The sequence below is a fragment of the Rhinatrema bivittatum genome, chromosome 6 (assembly GCF_901001135.1).
Source record: "Rhinatrema bivittatum chromosome 6, aRhiBiv1.1, whole genome shotgun sequence".
In the NCBI taxonomy this organism is placed as follows: domain Eukaryota; kingdom Metazoa; phylum Chordata; class Amphibia; order Gymnophiona; family Rhinatrematidae; genus Rhinatrema; species Rhinatrema bivittatum.
This window is the reverse complement of record NC_042620.1, coordinates 4,694,605-4,716,794: the sequence shown is the minus strand read 5'-3', so window position 1 is coordinate 4,716,794 and position 22,190 is coordinate 4,694,605. Positions and strand designations below refer to the sequence as shown.

Here is a 22,190-nt window from a genome sequence, read left to right as displayed (position 1 = left end):
TAGATTCGGGGGGGTTTCGGAGAGAGAGTACTTCGAGCGGGACTCTCTGGTTCCTACCCTCAGTAATTTGGCTCTGGTACATCCCAGGTATCTGGACTGATCTGGGTACGTACAGGGAAAGGAAAATTAGTTTCTTACCTTATAATTTTCGTTCCTGTAGTACCACGGATCAGTCCAGGAGTCCACCCGAGTAGTCGGTGTTGTTTCTGAAGTAACGGAGAGTCCGCTCGTTTTGGACTTAAAGTTTGATGTTCATTGTACTTTGTTTGGCCTCTGGTTCTGGGAGTTCTGATCCAGCTGGGGGTTTCTTGAATCGGCCCTGGTTTCGGACGGTATAGTTAGTTAGTTTGGTTCTTTCAATCTTGCTTTGACATTAAGTAAGACTGAGGGGCTGTGGGGGGTACCCGACAGGTCTTGCTTTGTCTCCATCTGCTGGTGCGGAGTCACAACCCAGGTGTCTGGACTGATCCGTGGTACTACAGGAATGAAAATTATCAGGTAAGAAACTAATTTTCCTATCCTGATGCTGGCAACCCTCAGCTTGGGGCTCTCCATGCAGTATGGCTAATTGAAACTGCTCATCGACAGAAAAAAGCAAGTTTGCTTACTGTGCACAGTGCTTCTGTAGATAGCAGGATAAATTAGCCATGCATTCCCGCCTTCCTACCTGGACAGCATGTCGCCTATGTAATATGGACTGAGGAGACTTCTGAAAACCGATTCGCATGGGAAGAGCTGTGCATTCCCAGTAGAGCTAAAAGCTCTGCAAGTTTTGAGAGCCAGTTCCACCTGACATTACCCATGCAGCATGGCTAATTCATCTTGCTATCTCCGTAAAAGTAGCAAACTTGCTTTTTTCTGCAATTTATTTGCAGATTAAGAGATTTTTTGGATCCATCTGATTTGAAACTACTGATTTATTCTTTAATTTTAAATCGGTTAGATTACTGAAGTTCATTGTTTCATGCTCTTCTAGTCAAATTTGTAGACTCCAAATGGTCCAAAACACAGCAGACTATTATGTTCAGAAAAAAAGAAATATGATGATGTGTCTCCACTATTTCATGAGTTTGACTGGTTTCCTATTACCCTTCGATGTTTGGGCTTCAGAGCCTTACAGTGGGGTACTCCGCCTTATCTTGCCAGGCTCACTTTTCCATATAAACAGACTCGTCCACCTCGTTCTTCTAATCATGAACTTTTAGTCTTGCTTTCTCTTGGGGCAATAAGATTAGAAAGCACCAAAGTCATGGTTTTCTCATTTTGGGCACCCAGTCTTCTTATGATTGCTTGTCTTTTAAGCTTTTGGTGAGAATTTTAGTACCTCCATGGCGATAATGAAGACATAAAAATTTGTTTTAAAAAGTTTTATTTATATTTTTAATTCAATTTTTGTGTTACAGCCATTTGTTCTTAAATCAATTTTTTGTTTGTTTTTCACATCGGCGCGAAGTTGGCATTTGAATCGCTGTCAGCCTATTAGCCGATAGCAATGCTTTGGTAATCAGTTGCCTCTTAAAATATATCCTTAACATTAGGATATACGTCTTTAAGATGCAATTATTTAAAAAGTTGTTAGTTCATGAGTCGGCTAGTGGAATCTGGGTTTATCTATGGCATGATTGATTTCTGGCAATATACAATGAGAGTTCTAGCCAGACGTTGATGTGTAACATTGTTTCAAAAAAATGGTTCTTAATTGGTTTCAATTTCTTTCATTATTGATCTTGAGGGGGATATTTCAATTTCCTTAAAACTGTTTTTCTTTTGGTCAATTTACTTTGTATACATTTGTAGCACCCTCAGAGAAGCTGAACTGCTGTATGGAGACAACCATCGGCATCAAATGTAATAGGTCTTTACACAATCAAAAATTAATAGATAGAGATTATTAGAGGACAGAGATAACATATTAAAACTATTTCTTAGAAATAGGGAAAAGTTATATTTATCTGAAAAATTGTGGATGTACCCTGACATTACCAAAAATACCCAAATAAGGAGAAAAAATTTTATACAAATGGGCTCAGAAGTTAAACAACTAGGGGCCCAGATGACTGTATATTTTCCATGCAAATGTGTTATTAAAATATCTAATGAACGTTATGTATTTTTAGAACCATCAGAACTTAGAAAATTCTTAGACTCAAGATTGGTTAAATAAGATAACTGTCTTCCTGTTGGTCATAGGTAGTTAGGAAATGACATTTAAATTCACCTGTTTTTCTTTTTAAAATTTTCCTAATTGCTCCGTTTTTTCTCTTTGAGTGTATCTAGGATCTTTGGATACCTTATAAAAGGCAACTTTGATTTGTTTGCTCAATTTTGTTACTATGTGTTAGGAACAAATTTTTGTAAGTTTGTATATGTTGCCAAAACTGACAAGTGTAATTACTGTCAAAAGTTTGTTAAAAGAATTGCATACATAAATAATTAAAAAAAACAAAAAACTGTTTTTCTTTTGGTCAATTTACTTTGTATACATTTGTAGCACCCTCAGAGAAGCTGAACTGCTGTATGGAGACAACCATCGGCATCAAATGTAATAGGTCTTTACACAATCAAAAATTAATAGATAGAGATTATTTTTAATTCAAAAGTTTTTCAACAACTAATAGACTGCACCAATTCATTTAATTTAAAATATGGACATATATATAATTACACACACAGATATAAGGTTTTCTTATAAGGAAGGATGTCACATTCTGTTATTATTTAATTTATTAGATTAGACCATTTTTAATATGTTTTCAGTGTTTCGTCATTAAGTATTGTTATACATTTTTGCTCATTATGTTTTTGAATATTATTTGATTTCATATTATTTCATATGATTTTATTATGTATGTATGGTGTATATGTTTTTATTTGTATTTACATGTTTACATATGAGATTATATTTGTTTTGTTCTGATAGACCCTGAAGCAGCTCAAATGAGCAAAACTCTGCCTGAGTTGGACTTTTTATGATGTTTTGTGCAGAATAAAAGAATTCCTGGTGTTCATGGGTATTCTGGAAGAGCAGTGGGACTGGGGGTGTGTGCTATTGAGTCAGTGGGGCTGGGGGTGTGTGCTATTGAGTCAGTGGGGTGTGTGCTATTGAGTCGGTGGGGCTGGGTGTGTGCTATTGAGTCAGTGGGGTGTGTGCTATTGAGTCGGTGGGGCTGGGTGTGTGCTATTGAGTCAGTGGGGTGTGCGCTATTGAGTCGGTGGGGCTGGGTGTGTGCTATTGAGTCAGTGGGGTGTGTGCTATTGAGTCGGTGGGGCTGGGGGGGGTGTGTGCTATTGAGTCATTGGGGCTGGGGGTGTGCTATTGAGTCAGTGGGGCTGGGGGTGTACTATTGAGTCGGTGGGGCTGGGGGTGTGTGCTATTGAGTCGGTGGGGCTGGGGGTGTGCTATTGAGTCAGTGGGGCTGGGGGGGTGTGCGCTATTGAGTCGGTGGGGCTGGGGGGGGTGTGCGCTATAGAGTCGGTGGGGCTGGGGGGAGGTGTGCTATTGAGTCGGTGGGGCTGGGGGGGGTGTGCTATTGAGTCAGTGGGGCTGGGGGGGGTGTGTGTGCTATTGAGTCAGTGGGGCTGGGGGGGGGTGTGTTGTATTGAGTCGTTGGGGCTGGGGGGGTGTGTTGTATTGAGTCGTTGGGGCTGGGGGGGGGTGTGTTGTATTGAGTCGTTGGGGCTGGGGGTGTGTGTGTTGTATTGAGTCGGTGGGGCTGGGGGGGGTGTGCTATTGAGTCGGTGGGGCTGGGGGGGGGTGTGTTGTATTGAGTCGGTGGGCTGGGGGGGGGTGTGCTATTGAGTCGGTGGGGCTGGGGGGGGTGTGTTGTATTGAGTCGTTGGGGCTGGGGGGGGGGTGTACTATTGAGTCAGTGGGGCTGTATCTAAAGGGGGGGAGCTCTAGGGAAGTCTTCCTAGTGAACGGGTAGGGGATGTTTTATTTGTGGGTTTCTCATGTGGGGAGGGGGTTTTGGAGCCTGGGATCAGAGTCCTTGGGCTAAGTTGCTTCTGTCCAAACTTTGAATTCTGTGTTGTGTAAGTAACTCGTTGCGGTCCTTAGATCTTGGGCTCTCTGTAAGCTGTGGTGCAGCACAGACCCTTGTGGTCTAATTTTGAGGTCATGAGCAAAGGGACATCATTTTAATTGTAAAAAAGCTGAACGTAACTACCCTGCAGTACTGAACCTTTTAATGCAGGATGTTGGTCAGCCTTTGACACATCTTGTTAACTTTTCTTTCACTTTAGGAAAGCTTCCACCTGCCTTTAAACAAGTGTCAGTCAGACCTTTGGCTAAAATGCCACAATGTGTGATATTAATGATTCCTCTAATTATACAACTGTATCCTCCATCCTTTTTCCTGCCAAAGTAATAGCATGGAGTGCTAGCGCAGCTAAGTTTATTTCTAGACGATCATCAGATTGTGCATGAAGCACAATATGAGATTTGACATAGGGGCTTTGATGCAGGAACCAGTTACGGTAATGGTTTTATTAGATCTCTCTGCAGCCTTCGGTACCTTACATCACATGATTTTAATTTGTCACCTGGCCCAAATTAAGCTAGCTGACAAAGTATTAAATTGTTTTGTCAAATCTTATAGATGGATCCCAGCAAGTGAAATATGGCAGTTCCCTTGTGATTAGCATCCACTGCATACAGGAGTCCCTCAGGGCTCGTCATTATCAGCTGTTTTATTCAATTTTTATTTGAGACCTGTTACCCTCGGCAGTCCATAGGCTATTCCTGCAGACCGCTGCCCTTCCCTCCGGCCCTGACGTCGGGGAAGAGCTCTCAGTGCATGTGCAGCAGACCGCCCTGTTCAATTGGCCGCCTTGCTGGCTCCCTCCGATTCTGGGGTGAGTCCCTGTCTGAAGATGAGGCAGGCCACTGCGCCTGGCCTGTCACCGATGCCACGTCTGCCTTGGACTCTCCCTAAGGGCGTGCACAGGCCAATACCATCCCCCTTAAAGGGCCCGCAGCTGGAGAATACCTGAGGCGCCCGATGATGATGTCATCCACAGAGGCCTATAAGAGGCCACTTCAGCGACAGCTCCCTGCCTCAGCAATAGATCATCTCGCTGCAAGAAGTGCTTTTCCTCCACGTTCCTGTTCCTGCTGTGTGTGCTTGGGATCCTATGTCCCATTCCTGTTCCTGTTTGGCAGTCTTGTTTGTCTTGAGTTCTTGTCTTTATGGTCAGTCTCCCCTTGTTACCTGCTCCTATGGTCTTCTATCTTCCTCCTTGTTCTCTGGCCCCCTGGATTGGACTTCTGGCTTGACCCTCGGACTGGACCTCAACCCTGCTTGATCTCTGCCTGCCTTGATCACTGCCTGGACCACGACACTTTCCAAACTCTGCCTGCCTCCGACCACAGCCTGGATTTGACTGTGCCTGACCAATGCCTGCCCTGATCGCTGCTTGCCCTGACTTTGCTTCTTCCTTCGTGCTGGCCTGAAACGTCTTCAATCACGATGGATTATCACCCTCACAGAGGCCTGCACCTAAGAGCTTCTGGTCCCAGCACCCAAAGGCTCAGCCTGCAGGGAACGTAGGCTGGTATTGGCGAAGCTCCAGTAGGGCGTCTGCTCCAGGGAGCTCCGCCTGCTGCAGTGGAGACCTGCAGGGCTCCTCCCTGCAAGTTACACCAAGTCCGCCTCTGTCCAAGGGTCCACATCCGCAGCAAGAACATTACGTTTTTCTTTGTATGCAGACGACGTACATTTTTTTCCTTGTTCAGCTAACTATAACACTACACTTGGACTCCTTTCTATTTCTCCCCTCCATCAAGAATTAATTGACTCATAAGTTTTAAATCTTGCGAAATCAGACACTTTTTCTAAGCAGAAAAGCAGACACCTCTCTTCCTACTTCTGTTAATTTTATCAGTTGCTCATATTAAGTCATGCAAGATATTTAGGGGTAATCATTGAGTCCGAGAAACATGAAAAACCTAGTACAGAAGCCATATTGGAAGCTTTGACTGTTAAGCCGATTAAAGCCTTTGTTAGAGCAAATAGACTTCAGGACAGTAATTCAAGCATTTGTCGTTGCTTCTCTCAAATACTGCAATTCTTTGTTTTTAGGTCTCCCAGCATATACAATTAAGTTAATTCAAAGCATGCAGAGCTCCGCAGCTCAGATCCGTAAGGGACATCACGGCTTGAGCATATTATCCCTATTCTGAATGCCTTTCATTGGCTTCCAGTGGATTGCCGAATTCGGTAGAAGGTCTTAGCATTGAGTCATGGAGCCGTGAATCATGAATCACCACGGGCTATTAATTATTTGTTAAAGATCTCCCGCCCAGCCAGCAGCCTAAAATCTGAAGGCAGATGCTTATTAGATGCACCTAGCTTTAAATTAATTCGTTTAGCTGAGAGATTATTGTCAGTGGCAGGTCCCACATTCTGAAATAATTTACCAATTGATCTGCGTAATCAGCAATGCACAAAATCTTTAAAACAAAAACAAACTGAAGACATACCTATTTCATCTGGCAAAATATATAAATATGTAAATATAGTCAGCAAGACAACTAAAGTGGAAGCTCAGCCAAAGCTCACCATTTGTTTTTGTAATTTGAAATGTTTTCTTATGCTGTATTTATTTTTAGATTCAACGTTTTTATGAGTGTTCATGTTATAGAAACATAGAAATGACGGCAAAAGAAGACCAAACAGCCCATCCAGTCTGCCCAGCTAGCTATGCACTCTTTTTTTTTTTTTTTCCTCTTACTTGTTACGCTTGGTTCTTAGTACCTTTTAGTTCTATTTCCCTTCCACCCCACCATTAATGTAGAGAGCAGTGTTGGAACTGCATCTAATTGAATATGTAGCTTAGTTAGGGGTAGTAACCACCTCAATAAGCAAGCTACACCCATGCTTTTGTTTACTCGACTATGTAATTCAGTCCTTGTTGGTTGTTGTCTATATATAGATCCTCTTTTCTACATTACCCCTGCCATTGAAGCAGGGAGCTATGCTGGCTATGCTTTGAAAGTGAAGTAACAGACTTTCTCCCCAGCCGTTGAAGCAGAGAGCTATGCTGGATATGCGTTGAAAGTAAAGTATCAGGCTTATTTGGTTTGGGGGTAGTAACCGCCGTAACAAGCAAGCTACACCCTGCTTTTTTGTGAATGCAAATCCTTTTTTTTTGTTACACATTTCCTCTTACCATTGAAGCTTAGAGCAATGTTGGAGTCGCATTAACCGTGTGTGTGTATATTGAATAAGGGTATTATCTCCAGGTAGTAGCCGTCATTCCCGCAAGCCACCCCCTCTTCATTCACGTCCTCTAGACTTGTTGGACCCACAGTGTTTATCCCATGCCCCTTTGAAATCCTTCACAGTTTTGGTCTTCACCACTTCCTCCGGAAGGGCATTCCAGGCATCCACCTCCCTCTCCGTGAAGAAATACTTCCTGACATTGGTTCTGAGTCTTCCTCCCTGGAGCTTCAGCTCGTGACCCCTGGTTCTGCTGAGTTTTTTCTGACGGAAAAGGTTTGTCGTTGTCTTTGGATCATTAAAACCTTTCAAGTATCTGAAAGTTTGAATCATATCACCCCGCTCCTCCTTTCTTCCAGGGTGTACATATTTAGATTCTTCAATCTCTCCTCATAAGTCATTCGATGAAGACCCTCCACCTTTCTGGTCGCCCTTCTCTGGACCGCCTCCATCTTGTCTCTGTCTCTTTGTAGATACGGTCTCCAGAACTGAACACAGTACTCCAGGTGAGGCCTCACCAGGGACCTGTACAAGGGGATAATCACTTCCCTTTTCTTACTCGATATTCCTCTCTCTATGCAGCCCAGCATTCTTCTGGCTTTTGCTATTGCCTTGTCACATTGTTTTGCCGACTTCAGATCATTAGACACTATCAGCCCAAGGTCTCTCTCCTGCTCCGTGCACATCAGCCTTTCCCCCCCCATCGAATACAGTTCATTCGGATTTCCACTCCCCATTTATTTATTTATTTAAATTCTTTTGATATACCGATACTCAAGACTAGGGTCTTAGCGTACCGGCTTACAGCGAAACAAGGGGTAACCAATTAACAAGGGGTAACCATATGCATGACTTTGCACATCTTGGCATTGAATCTCAGCTGCCATATCTTTGACCACTCTTCCAGCTTCCTTAAATCCCGTCTCATTCTCTCCACTCCTTCTGGCGTGTCCACTCTGTTGCAGATCTTAGTGTCGTCTGCAAAAAGACAAAACTTACCTTCTTTCCCGTCCGCAATGTCGCTCACAAAGATATTGAACAGGACTGGTCCCAACACCGATCCTTGCGGTACACCGCTTAAAACCGCTCTCTCTTCAGAGAGAGCTCCATTTACCATCACAGTTTGCAATCCAGGCCACCACCTCTGCACTCACTCCTAAGCTTATCATTTTATTCACCAGTCTCCTGTGCGGAACCGTATCAAAAGCTTTGCTGAAATCCAAGTAGATGACATCGAGCGCTCTTCCTTGATCCAATTCCTTGGTTACCCAGTCAGAGAAGTCAATCAGATTTGTCTGACAGGATCTTCCCCTGGTGAATCCATGCTGCCTCTGGTCCAGCAATTCTCCGGACTGTAGATAGTTCACTATTCTCTCTTTCAACAGCGACTCAATTACTTTTCCCACCACTGAAGTGAGGCTAACCAGTCTGTAGTTACCATCCTCCTCTCTGTTCCCACTCTTGTGAAGCGGGACCACCACTGCTCTTCTCCAATCACTCGGCACCAACTCCCGTTTCTAGGGATCTATTGAACAGGTCACACAGTGAACCTGCCAGCACATCTCTGAGCTCCCTCAGTATCCTGGGATGTACCTCATTAGGCCCCATGGCTTTGTCCACTTTCAGATTCTTCAGCTCTTCCCATACATTTTCTACTGTAAATGGATTTTCATCTACTCCACTCCCCTCCAGTTTCTTGTTAAGTAGAGATGGTCCTTCTCCAGGTCTTCTTTAGTGAACACAGAACTGAAGTATTCGTTTAATATTTCTGCCATTTCTTCATCACTCTCCACACATTGATCCTTTCTACCTTTCAATTTCACTATACCACTTTGAACTTTTTATCTTTTCGCTGATGTATCTGAAAAATGTTTTGTCACCATTCTTTATCTCCTTGGCAATCCTCTCTTACGCTTGACTTTTTGCTCTCTTGATTAATTTCTTCGTCTCCCTCAGTTCTACCAGATATTCTTCTTTGTGCTCCTCCCTTTGGGATCTTTTATATTTCTTGAACGCTGTTCTTTTAGCCTTTATTTTGTCAGCCACCTCCTTTGAGAACCAGATAGGTTTCTTTTGTCTTTTGCTTTTCTTTACTTTTCTAACATATAGATTAGTTGCTTCAGTAATTGCTCCTTTTAGTTTGGTCCACTGCTGATCCACATCTCTCTCGTTCTCCCAGCCTTTTAGTTCTTCCTCCAGGTACTTCCCCATTTCCTCAAAGTCTGTGTTTTTGAACTGCAAAACTTGGGTCTTTGTGTTTCTTTTCCGTATCCTTTTTGTGATATTAAACCATACCGTTTGATGATCACTGGTGCTGAGGTGGGCGCCCACCTGGACATCAGAGACATTATCTCCATTAGTGAGCACTAAGTCAAGTATAGCTCCTTCTCTCGTGGGTTCCATTACCATTTGTTTGAACAAAGCTACTTGCATGGCATCCACTATCGCTCTACTATTTTTAGATTCTGCAGATTGGATTTTCCAGTCTACATCTGGCATATTAAAGTCACCCACGATCACCACTTCTCCCTTCTTTCCTATCTTTTGGATGTCTTCAACCAGATCTCTGTCCACCTCTTCCTTTTGGTTTGGAGGCCTGTAAACCACTCCAATATAAATGGACGCTCCGTCATCTTTTTTTAAGTCAGCCCATAGTGCTTCTTCCTTGCCCCAACTTCCTTGCAGCTCAGATGCTTGGATGTTGTTTCTGACATAAAGAGCCACACCTCCCCCTTTTCTATCCACTCTGTCCTTCCTTAACAAGTTATAGCCAGATATTGCCGTATCCCAATCATGAGATTCTGTGAACCATGTCTCTGTGATAGCAACAATGTCCAAGTCTGCCTCCACCATTAGGGCTTGCAGATCTGGGATTTTATTTCCCAAACTATGAGCATTTGTGGTCATAGCTTTCCAGGTTTTCTCGTTAAGGTTACTGCTTTTCCTGGACTCCTTTTGAGACTTTAGTTGAGATTTGTTATTCACTTTACTCTTTCCTTTTGCAGTTGTGCCACTGATGACAGAGTCATCCATCTCAATGAGCTTTTTCTTTTGGTTATGGATTTTGAATTTCTGCTTGCATTGGGTTTTTTCTCTTTTCTGGTAACGCTTCAATGTTTATCTCAAGAACTTCAGTGTTTAATATAGAGAAGGCTTTTTGTTCTTTTTGCATTTGGTACAGTGTGTGTCTCCTCATCACTGGTCTAATTCTACCAGAGCCCACTGTAATCCTGGTTTTTAATGAGTTCCTTAATGTCCTGTTTGAGTGGGGGGGTATACTTGTGGGCTGCCCATCTGTCAAGAATGGGTGACTGTGGGTCACATGTGTTATCCTACCTGAGCCTACTGTATCTCTCTCTTTTTTCTTGACTCCTGGTTTTTCTTTGGCACTGGGGAATTATTTTCTGAGTACTGTAATGTGGGTGAAATTCTCTTTATTGAAGCTAATTGAGCTTTAACTTCAGTCAGCTCCTTTTTCAAGGAAGACAGTTGTTCACAAATGGGGCAAGCTCTAAGTTTCCAGATGCTTTCCCTCAGAATAAAGGCTCCACAATAGTTACATTGGATGGTCCTCATTTTGGTAAATTATTTGATTAACACCTAAGAAAATACCAATGTACTAATTTATCTTGATGCTAATTTTAAGTTCGGCAGTCTACATAAGAAAAACAAACCTAGGGGTGGGTGGGTAGAGGGGTAGGATGGGAGGGAGTCAAACAGTTTAAACCTAGGTCAATCTGGTTGGGTTGGACACTTCCTGGAACTTTACTAGTCCTTTAGCTATTAAATGATCCCACAGCACTTATGTGCCAATATTAAACAGATTATTAAAGACAGCTATACAATAAGAGAGAGATGCAGGTTTACTGAATCTTAAAGCAAACAATTAGCAAGGAACCAAACAAAACAATATACAATAACCAGAACTAGAGAAAGGTTTAATGTAAGCACAGAGCAGTATTTATACACAGAGAGCCCAGATATAATGAAACACAGAGCACTAGTAGAGAAGGGATAGTGAAAAACACAGAGCAGTTTTTATACACAGAGAGCACAGAGATTATGAAACACAGAGCACTAGTAGAGAGGGGATAATGCAAAGCACAGAGCAGTTTTTATACACAGAAAGCTTCTACAATATATTAATTTCAATTTTTAACACTCAGTGGCTTATCTGCTCTGGAAACAGTTGATTCCTCTCCTGGGCTGTGCCACAAGCAGTCTGTATTGTTCCAGCTGGCTCACAAGTTGTAAGGGAATGTGCGGCATATAAATGTAGTAAATACTTTTTATAAACCTCTCAGGCTGAAGAGTCCTAACCTCTTCAGAAGGAGCCAGTCTATCCCCTGAGCCATTTTTATTGCCTTCTCTGTACTTTTTCTAGTTGTGTCCTATTTTCTCCTGAGATGCAGCAACCAAACTGCACACGCTACAGGGCCATTCTTATGTTTGCAGTTTTGTTTTCTATTCCTTTCCCAATAATTCCTAACCTTGTATCTGCTTTTTTTGGCTGCTGCTGCACCCTTTTAATTGAATGACCGATTGATTTGTTTCACTTGTATGCCATCTGTCCAATAAATCGATGTACAAAGCATTGCAGAGAGTGGGTGCCTGATGAGTAAAAGTGACATTTCCTGTTACCAAAATGGGCTCTCTTTAAGGGAAAAGGCCGCCAGTACCAGTTTCTCCAGGAGAACAGCTAATACTTATGGCCTATGGCCAAATTAAAGTAATTTAAAAGAAACCCTTCACATCAGACCACAAGTTCCCTTTTTGTTATTGTATTGTGCAAGATATCAAAAGAGAACCAGTGGCAATCACTAAAGCTGTTCTGAATTGCCAAGCACTTACAATCAGTTATATAAATCATACATTTCATTGAATACATATCCAAACCAATCAGCATGTTGCAATATCCTTACATCTTTCCTTGCATCATATTCTAATATTCATTTGCTATGCCCCTAACCCATCATAGGTCCGGTCTACCATTCCCAACCCAATCATCTATCTATTTCCAAATTTACATCATAATGCCATAGCAAGCCCCTCTACCAATCACCTTAGATCTTAAGGCCATGTATCCCTTATCATCCGTCTTTGGCTTCAAGGTCATGTATCCCCTATGTTCCATTTTCTAGAAGGCATCATGTGATGTTTTTCTTCATCTCAACTTAAAAACATGACGTCACTGATGTGGATGGCTGCCTAGCCTCACTGCTCCCAGTCAAATCCATCAAAAATCTGCAAAAACCTGAACCATCCACTTCTAATTTTGGTTTTCCAGTGCGGCGATCCCATGCCAGAGGTGCTCCCATGGCTTCGAAGCAAAAAACAACTGATTTAATGCAATTCTCATATGCTAAAAATGCCTCTGCTCCCACCAAAGATGGCGGCGAGCAGGCCGCAGCTGCAGCCGATTTAACATCGGAGCTTGACATGCCTTCAAATCTCTCCAATATTCCGACCAGGGATGAGTTGCAAAACTGGTTTATAGACCTCAGAGCTGATCTGAAACAATACAAATCAGAAATTTTGGCATCAATCTCTGAGATCCATGAGGATGTGGCCCCGCTGGGTGTGCACGTGGATGACATGGACATCCGGCTGGAAGGACAGGAGGACACCAGGCAAAACTAACCAACTTGCAGCAACAACTACAGACCGAACAAGCCTCGCTTGCAGAAAAAATAGAGGACATAGAAAATCGTACTCGCCGGTGCAATCTAAGAATTTGCGGAGTGTCAGAAATGCCAGAGTACTCTGATTGCAGAGCTATGGCTTCATCGATTTTAAAATCTCTGTTGCTGCAGGATGCCTCATCTCCCGATGCAGATCAGGGTAAGCCTGTAGAAATCTTAATTGAAAGAGCGCGCAGGTCCCTCGGCCCCAAACAGCCTAATAAACCGCAAGATGTGGTCGTGTGCCTACATAGCTTCCACCTTAAAGAACAGATATCAGCTTTGGCCAGGAAATATATGGCTTGGTCTTGGGAGGGCCATAAATTGGCGATCTATAATGATTTGGCATCCAGCATCCTAGGCAAACGGTTTGAACTTAAAGCAGTAACCGGAGCATTATAGGCTAAGAAGGTCCGCTATCGCTGGACCTTCCCGTTTGGCCTGTCTTTTATGGTGAATGGTGTCTCCTATAAAGTAAAATCTGTTCAGGACGCTTCAATGGCCTTTAAGCAGGTGAACCTCGCCATCAACTTTTCCATACCCACCTCAGGAGACACTGCCCTCCAAGTACCTGCGACCCCGAAATGGCAATGAGCCAGAACTCTGCTCAGGCTCGAGCGGCATATGAATGCGCCATAACCACGCTTCTCGGACAATATGAACCTGGTATACCTTGGTGAAGCCGCTGGAAACCTCCTCGAGGCAAGATGGAGTCCCCAAAGATATTAAGCCTATTATCGAGTGGTGGCAATTTCACTAACTGGGGCTCTGCCTTTTCATCAAAATGTCAGGAGTTTACATCATTCTGAATCAACTTGGACTGTGGGACGGGATGGCTGGGTTGCTGTTCATGGACGGTGGCACACCCCCTACAGCAGAGGAAGGGTCGGAAAGGTGGACAGGGTGACAGGAGGGGGAAAAAAGGGCTGGGGAAGGAGGGGTTTTTTTTAGCATTATGGCAAGGTCAGTATTCATGCGGGTGTATCTTATCTTTCTGTGCTCAGCCTAAGGTGTTTTGTTTTTTTGTGATTAGATTTTCCTTAACTACCTAACTATCAGGCCGATACAGTAAAGTTCGCGGGACAGTGGGCGAGCGCCCGCTCAGGCCAGTGTCTTGTGCGCGCGATACAGTAAAAAAATATTTAAATGAGGGCTGGCGGTAAAAAGAGGCGCTAGGGACACTAGCGCATCCGTAGCGTCTCCTTTTGGACAGGAGCAGCAGCTGTCAGTGGGTTTGACAGCTGACGCTTAATTTTGCCGGCGTCTGTTTTCGAACCCGCTGATAGCCATGGGTTCATAAACCGGACGCCGGCAAAGTTGAGTGTCCAGTTTTCAACCCGCGAGCTGCGGGCTGATTTTAAATTTTTATTTTTTTTTTAAATTTTTAACTTTTTTTTAACTTTTGGGACCTCCAACTTAATATCGCCATGATATTAAGTTGGAGGGTGCACAGAAAAGCAGTTTTTACTGCTTTTCTGTGCATTTCCCCAGCGCTGGCAGAAATGAATGCCAGCCTTTGGGTAGGCGCTAATTTCTGAAAGTAAAATGTGCGGCTTGGCTGTGCATTTTACTTACTGTATCGCGCAGGATTGACTAATAGGTATACCAGTAAGAGGTAATAGCACGTCGAAAACGCGCGTCCAACCCCCCCCCCCCCCCCCCCCCCGAGACTAATAGCGCCCGCAACATGCAAATGCATGTTGATGGCCCTATTAGTCATTCCCACGCGATACAACTTTCCTTTTTTAAGAGTTACTGAATAAGGGGTAAAGCTAGCACGTCGAAAATGCGCGTCCAAATGTATCGACCTGTATGGTGTTGAATGTCGATACGAATTTTATCTCTTAATGTTAAGGGTTTAAATGCTCACAGGAAAAGGAGTCTTTTTTTTTTTTTTTTTTTTTTTTAAGAAAGCTGGAACATTACAGGATTGCGATTGTGTTAGTACAGGAGAAGCATGTGAAACGGAGACATGAATATGTTTTGTCTTTTACATCTTTTCCTCATAGGTATTTAGCAGCACCCAAGGGGCAAAATACGCTGGTGTGGGCATATTCCTTTCGCACAACTTGACTTATGAATATATCATGCACGACTCTAATCCTCTTGGCAGACATGTATTCTAAAACTGAAAATGTTTGGGGAACTTTTCTCTCTAAGCGTTTATGCGCCAAACTTTGACCAACTTGCCTTTTTTAAGAGTCTGGGGGAACTTCTTGGCCAACACTTAGAGGGCACAGTAATATGGGGTTGAGATTTTAACTTCCCCAGCAATCCTAAACTAGATACCTCACAGCCCTCCAGGATTCGTTGCCTGCGAACACAGAAGGAGTTGAATTATTTAATGCAGTCATGGGGCTGGTGGACATTTGGAGGACACTTCCAACCTCATGGTCTTACACCTTTATATTCTACACCACATGGATCCTATTCTCGCATAGATTAATTTTTAGTTGACAAGCTTTTGCAGAATAGGATCCTAAATGCTGGACATAGGTGTTATAACATGGTCAGACCACGCACCCATATGGTTGTTATTGACCCTTAGAGATGCAGATGTTGGTCGGAGATTATGGCAGTTAAATGAAAATTTACTGCAGGATGAGGGACGCTGTACACAGCTTGAAAAGAGGCTTCAACTTCTGAACAGTTCTTCAGATATCACTGCTGGAACATTTTGGAAATGCTCTAAAGCCATAGTGAGGGGTATTATGATAGCAGAGGCCTCGCACCTTAAAAAAAAGAAAGAGGAAACGTCTTTCCCTGATCAATAAAATTACTAGCTTGTCTCGAATACATACAAAAGCCCCCTTGTCCAAAATATATAAACAACTGGAAAATGCTAGGCATGAGCTAAATGCTCTGGACTCTGCACATATAGGGGCGGATTTTCAGAGCCCTGCTCGCCTAAATCCGCCCAAATCCGGGCGGATTTAGGCGAGCAGGGCCCTGTGCGCCGGTGAGCCTATTTTACATAGGCCTACCGGCGCGCGCAGAGCCCCGGGACTCGCGTAAGTCCCGGGGTTCTCCGAGGGGGGCGTGTCGGGGGGCGGGCCTGGTCGTCGCGGCGTTTAGGGGGCGTGTCGGCAGCGTTTTGGGGGCGGGTACGGGGGCGTGGCTACGGCCCGGGGCGGTCCGGGGGCGTGGCCGCGCCCTCCGTACCCGCCCCCAGGTCGCGTCCCGGCGCGCAAGAGGCCCGCTGGCGTGCGGGGATTTACGCCTCCCAGAGGGAGGCGTAAATCCCCCGACAAAGGTAAGGGGGGGGGCTTAGACAGGGCCGGGCGGGTGGGTTAGGTAGGGGAAGGTGAGGGGAGGGCAAAAGGAAGTTCCCTCCGAGGCCGCTCCGATTTCGGAGCGGCCTCGGAGGGAACGGGGGTAGGCTGCGCGGCTCGGCGCGCGCCGGCTATACAAAATCAATAGCCTTGCGCGCGCCGATCCAGGTTTTTAGCAGATACGCGCGGCTCCGCGCGTATCTGCTAAAATCCAGCTTACTTTTGCTTGCGCCTGATGCGCCAGCAAAAGTAGGCCAATTCGCGCTATTTGAAAATCTACCCCATAGCGCAAATTCTAGAGCTCACGAAACATCTTTTTTTTTAGGGTAATAATAAAGCTAGCAAGTTCCTAGCTAGGAAGCTAAAATCACAGGTGACAACAGAATATGATTGCAAAAATTAAAGATAAGACTGGTAAAATTGTCACTTCTTCATCGGAAATCCAGCATTGCTTCTTAGTTTTATCATGCTTTCTGTACCCATGACATTACTATCACCTCAACGACTTTCTCAGAATACTTGAACTCAGTCTCACTCCCAGAACTATCTGATGTCCAGAAAGACTTATTGGAAGTCCCAATTAGTGTTATAGAAACATCTTACGCAATCAAACTTCTCAAGGCAGATAAATCCCCGGGCCTGGATGGTTTTTCAAGTGGGTACAAGGACTTAGTGGAGCCTCTGACTCCTTTAATAGCATCAGGTAAGGAGCTTGGTTGCCTGACCATTCTAACATAGCTGAAATTTCGGTTATTGCTAAGCCAGGATGTGACCCGACTTTGTGCGGATCTTATTGACCCATCTCTCTTATTAACATTGATCTTAAACTTCTTGCAGGAATTTTAGCTAGACACTTGAATGGGATACTCCTTGGGCTTGTTTATCTAGATCAGGTGGGTTTTATTCCTCAAAGAATGGCGGCGAATAACATCAGAAAAGTAGTGGACATATTATGGTGGGTTAATAGGGAAAGGATACCTTTCTTATTTCTATCTATAGATGCTGAGAAAGCATTTGATATGGTCCATTGGTCCTTTCTTTTTTGGAGACTTGAAAAGATGACGTTTGGACCATTCTTTTTTACATGGATTCGAACGCTATACCACCATCCACAGGCCTATGTTAATATCAATGGAGGCTACAGTACTAACTTTCCAGTAGAAAGGGGCACAAGACAGGGTTGCCTTTTATCCCCTCTTCTTTTTGCGCTGTTTCTTGAATCCTTCGCCACCAGAATTCGAGGCTCTAGTGGAGTCCAAGGGGTAAATGTGGAAGATTTGCAGTTGAAAATATCACTTTTTGCAGATGACATTCTGTTTACCCTCACTGACCCCATGACTTCTCTACAGACTGTTTCCTCTGAGTTGCAATTATTTAGTTCTGCATCCGGCTTTAACGTTAACCTCAATAAATCCGAAATTTTAAATGTTACGTTAGCAGATAGCGAGGTCAGTCTGATTATGGCTGTCTTCCCCTTTCAGTGAGCAAAGAATTTGATTAAATATCTTGGGATTCGGATTGGACCTTGGGTGCGAGAACTATACCAATTAAATTACCAGCCCTTACCTAAGAAGATAGAGTTGGATATGCATAAATGGAACAGGGAATCCTTCTCATGGCTAGATTTTCCTGCTGACGGCCCTTCTTAAATTGTGGCAAAAAAAGATCTTTGATTTCATCTGGAGGAGTCGCCCCTGAGGGTCTCCAGGGTTTTATTGTATCAGCCTAGAAAAAGGGGAGGGTTAGGTGTTCCCAATCTTGCCCTGTACTATGCGTCGGGTCAATTTAGAGTAATACCAGAGATGCAGAGACAGATTGGAGTCAAGCAATGAGTTAGATTGGAACAACATTGGGTAAGGGGGGTGCCCAAGTCCGCTATCTTTTGGCAGCCTCATGCATGATTATACCTTGCACTTTACAAATGACTTTGAAGGTGTGGGCTAAGTGGAAGAGTAAATTGGTGGGGACCAGACCTTATTTTTACTCTTCCCATCTCTTTTACAATAGAGCCTTCCCAGCAGGGTTTTAAAATAAAACCTTCGAGGAGTGGTGGGCCAAGGTATTAATTGATTGGAGCACGTTGTATCCGAGGGATTGCCCAATTCCCTTCATGCTCTTTTTGCTACCTATAAGCTACCCTCCACACACTATTTGGCTTATGCCCAGAGAAGTCACTTTCTGAGGCCCAAAGAAATTCTATCTGCATTATCTTTTGGTAAAACCTTGTTTGAGCATCTGTGTGCGGATGTGGATACATTTTGAGATATGATCTCCCGAACATATATGCTGTTTTTTGGGACCTATAGATCAACATACCCACATCTGAGCTTGGGAAAAGAGTTTAGGGGCTCCCTTGGCTGCTGACACATGGGATCAAGTGTTTTTATCCATAAGCAAATGTTCTGTATCTGCACAACAGCAGGAGAAGTGTTACAAATTCTTGGTACGTTGGTACCTTACTCCCTCAAGGCTCCATCGTATCTACCTGACTATCGGTGATGCCTGTTGGAGGGAATGCGGAGAGGTGAGCTCCGTTTTACACATTTGGTGGGAGTGTCCATGGGCGAGTCTCTTTTGGACTCAAGTGATTCACTGGCTGGAGGCCCAACTAAAGGTTAAGGGTTTAAAAAGCATCGGTTTAATATTTTCTTAATGTACCGACACCAACCCTGGACACATTTCAACAGCAGTTTTGTCAAGTTTTTATAGCAACCCGTAGCGAGCTAGCATTGTTTTGGAAAAGGAAGGAAGTGCTATCTATTCAGGCAGTCTTACAGAGACTCAGATTTGAGAATATGTCAACCAGGAATGTTAGGGATCCAATTGTATTGTATGTCATGTGCTTAACCTTCATAAAAAAAACCTCATGCTTTTCATCCCTAAAAACAGGAAGTTTTGCAGTTTCGTGCTAGCTAGGCCCCTATGCAAATCTAAAATGAGCCTGGATGCCAGACAGCATGATTGCACCATTAAATCATAAGACAGCAGCATTCTTCGCCTAACTTACAAATGTTTTCCACTGTGACACTCATCTAGTTGGCCTAGTTAGAGATCCGAGGCCCCCTTAAAACTCTGATTCCACAAAAGCAGTGTGGCTCGTAGTATTTTTCTGAGGACTGAGAGTCCCCAGAAAACCCTCAGGGTGGTGGGAAGTTGCCAGGAGAGAGAGAGGCACAGGTGCAGGCGAGATCTGTGCAGTGCTTGACTGGCCAAGAGTTTGACCGGTAGCGCAAGTGCATTAAGTGGCTGACTTCTTGAGCGTGTGAGTTGTTAATGAGTACAATGACATAATACAGATCTTTTGTTCTAAATAATCTGAAGCAGATTAAACTTTTTTTTTTAATCTGAGCAAATGCTGCAAGATATGCTGATAGGAAAAAACAGAGCAGTAATTGAATCTTTTGTTTTCAGGCGTCTGAGAAATCTTTTGAGATTGATTTCAACAATAACTGTTTTCGGAAGGACGGAGAACGTTTTCGTTATGTGTCTGGGAGCATCCATTACTTCCGAGTGCCGCCACAGTACTGGAAGGACCGCCTGCTTAAGATGTACATGACGGGACTGAATGCCATCCAGGTGTAGTGAATCTTACCCTCAGAGCCCGAGGCTTATTGGTTAGAATAATGGGTTCAAATCCTACCCTCTGCCACCGGGACTCATTGCCACCTTTGTCTTGCATTGCCTCAGGTGCCAGCTAAGATTTGTAAGCTCTCTGAGGAGGGGGCTCATTCTACTCTAAAGTAACAGTGCCCTGGTTCAGGCCACTATATAAATGCAGAAATAATAACTCAGGTACAGGAGATTTAGAGATGAATCTTATGGGAAATGGGAGGTCTCCCACTGACTAAGGTGATGGAAGTGAGCAAACGAGCATTGAGCAAACGAGCGCTATCCTCAGCAGGCCCACACCAGTGGAACACGCTTCCCCCAGATCTTAGACTAGAACCCAGTCATCAAGAATTCAAAAAAAGACTGAAGACTTTTCTCTTCCAACAAGCTTTCCCAGACGCTTAATCTTACTGTGACTGACAGACTTCCTAATTACCAGGTATCCCTTAACTAAGGACACTGTATCAAGTACTATTTTTAAGAATCTGCAACGGGACAATTATCTTTGAGCTCAAAAATTCACTTTATTTCATATATATATTAGGCACTGCTTATATTTATATTTAGTGCTACGTTAAATAGTTATACTTCTTATATATAAAATATTATATTTCTTTATTTATTACCAGTTAAAATATTATTACTTTATTTAGCACTATGTTAAATTGTCAACCAGTTATACTGTTCCATATAAAGCTCCGCTCTCTGTTGAGCAGTTCTTTGTTTTATGTAAACCGGAGTGATTTGTAGTCCCTACAAGAACTTCGGTATATAAAAACTAAAAATAAATAAATAAATAAGTGTCTGGCTGTGCTCTGCTCATGATTTCACTCCCTTTGCCAGCTACGTGCCGTGGAATTTCCATGAGCCCCAGCCTGGGGTTTATAACTTTGAAGGAGACAGGGACATCGCGGCCTTCCTGGATGTGGCTGCAGATATTGGTCTTCTGGTTATTCTGCGGCCAGGGCCTTACATCTGTGCTGAATGGGACATGGTAAGTTCTTAATTATTTACAACAAATCTGTTCCTGCAAAGAATTGCTCAGGGCAGAGCACAAGGTATCAGATAAGGAAAGTCTTTCATTCTAGGTATCAGCTAGGGGAGAGGGAGGCGACTACTTTTACAGCTGAATGGGGGGAAGGGGAGGCTGAGCAGAAGCCAAGAACTCACAGGGAGAGAGCAGGTCTGCGGTGCCAGGGCCACATGGAGCTAAGGGGGAGGGAGGGGAGAAGTGAGATAGTGTCTCTTCTTTACATAAATGTTGGATCCTGCCAGGGAAGTGCCTAAACGCAGTATCTGTGTCTGCATTAAAGGGCAATAATGAATTGCACAGTGACAGCAATTTCTCTTTCAGCCTCTCGGGGCAATGAAGGGGGGTCCCCTGCCACTCAGCTGCTCCCCATTTCTTATCTCCTGCATTATTAGGGGGTGGTGGTGGTTGGCACAGACCTCTTCCTCATGCACATACACATTCATTCTGTCTCACACAAACGTGCCCGCTCCCTCTCCCTTTCACGCCTGATCTCAGGGAGGATAGAGGGGGCACTAACGCCCCTCCTCAGGGGGCCGCCCACCACTCTAGTGGAACAAGCGCTCCTTAGCTGCTATGTGGCTGCTGGCTCAGCTGGCCAGTCAGCTCATCCCAAGAGGCATTGCATCTCTCTTCCTTGTGTCCCCTTACTGCTCGCCATACAAACAGAAATAGCTCCAGTACCTGAATGCCACCGCTTTGCAGTGGCTGAAAGGCGGAATATAAATAATATAATCATCCGATGTCAGCTCAGTAACAGTAATGCAAGCACTGACCACTGATGGAGACACTGTGAAATACAAAACCCTGAAGAAAACATGCTCAACACCTATCTAGAAAGCTGCCGAACCAAACCAATACTAATATGCAGGACACAAACAGCAAAAACCCTGCCTATGAAAAGGTGGCAATGCAAATGTTACACCAGGCCCTAGAACACCAATATTCCTCAATTTGGGAAAACAAAAGCCAGACTGCTACGCATAGTCGTCGCTATGTGGTGGCAAGTGCCATCCTGGTGGATTGGATTGGGCCTGATGCAATCCAATGTGGCGCTCTGCTTAGGGTTTTTAAAAGGAATTTGAGAGACCAGAAAACCAGCTTATGTAACTACTGTTTTCTGCTGACCTCCACCAAAGACAGCACAGAATGGGGCCTCCCATTTTTGTTCCTAGTTCTGGAGCCCGTGTAGCCAGGATGGGAAGGAACTGTGTTGGGCTGCTTGCGGCTGGTGGGACCAGCGGCCTGAGGAGCAGGAACGAGCTAGCGGGATCTCTGGCCCGAGAAATAGGAAAGTCCCAGTGGGGTCGGCAACAGAGCTCATCTCACTGGCAGCCAGAACAACACGAGAGAAGGAGAAAGCTGACCTAAGAGAGAG

General features: G+C 44.1%; 1 protein-coding gene across 1 annotated transcript in view; it reads left to right on the top strand.

Annotated features, from left to right (window-relative positions):
- The window catches only part of LOC115093349 (beta-galactosidase-like), a 207,773-nt gene that overhangs the window by 34,180 nt on the left and 151,403 nt on the right, over positions 1-22,190 (top strand). Inside the window, exons 3-4 of the mRNA XM_029604976.1 lie at positions 19,585-19,751; positions 20,626-20,776. Of these exons, the coding sequence (XP_029460836.1) occupies positions 19,585-19,751; positions 20,626-20,776 (318 nt within the window). The remainder of the gene's footprint in view (positions 1-19,584; positions 19,752-20,625; positions 20,777-22,190) is intronic.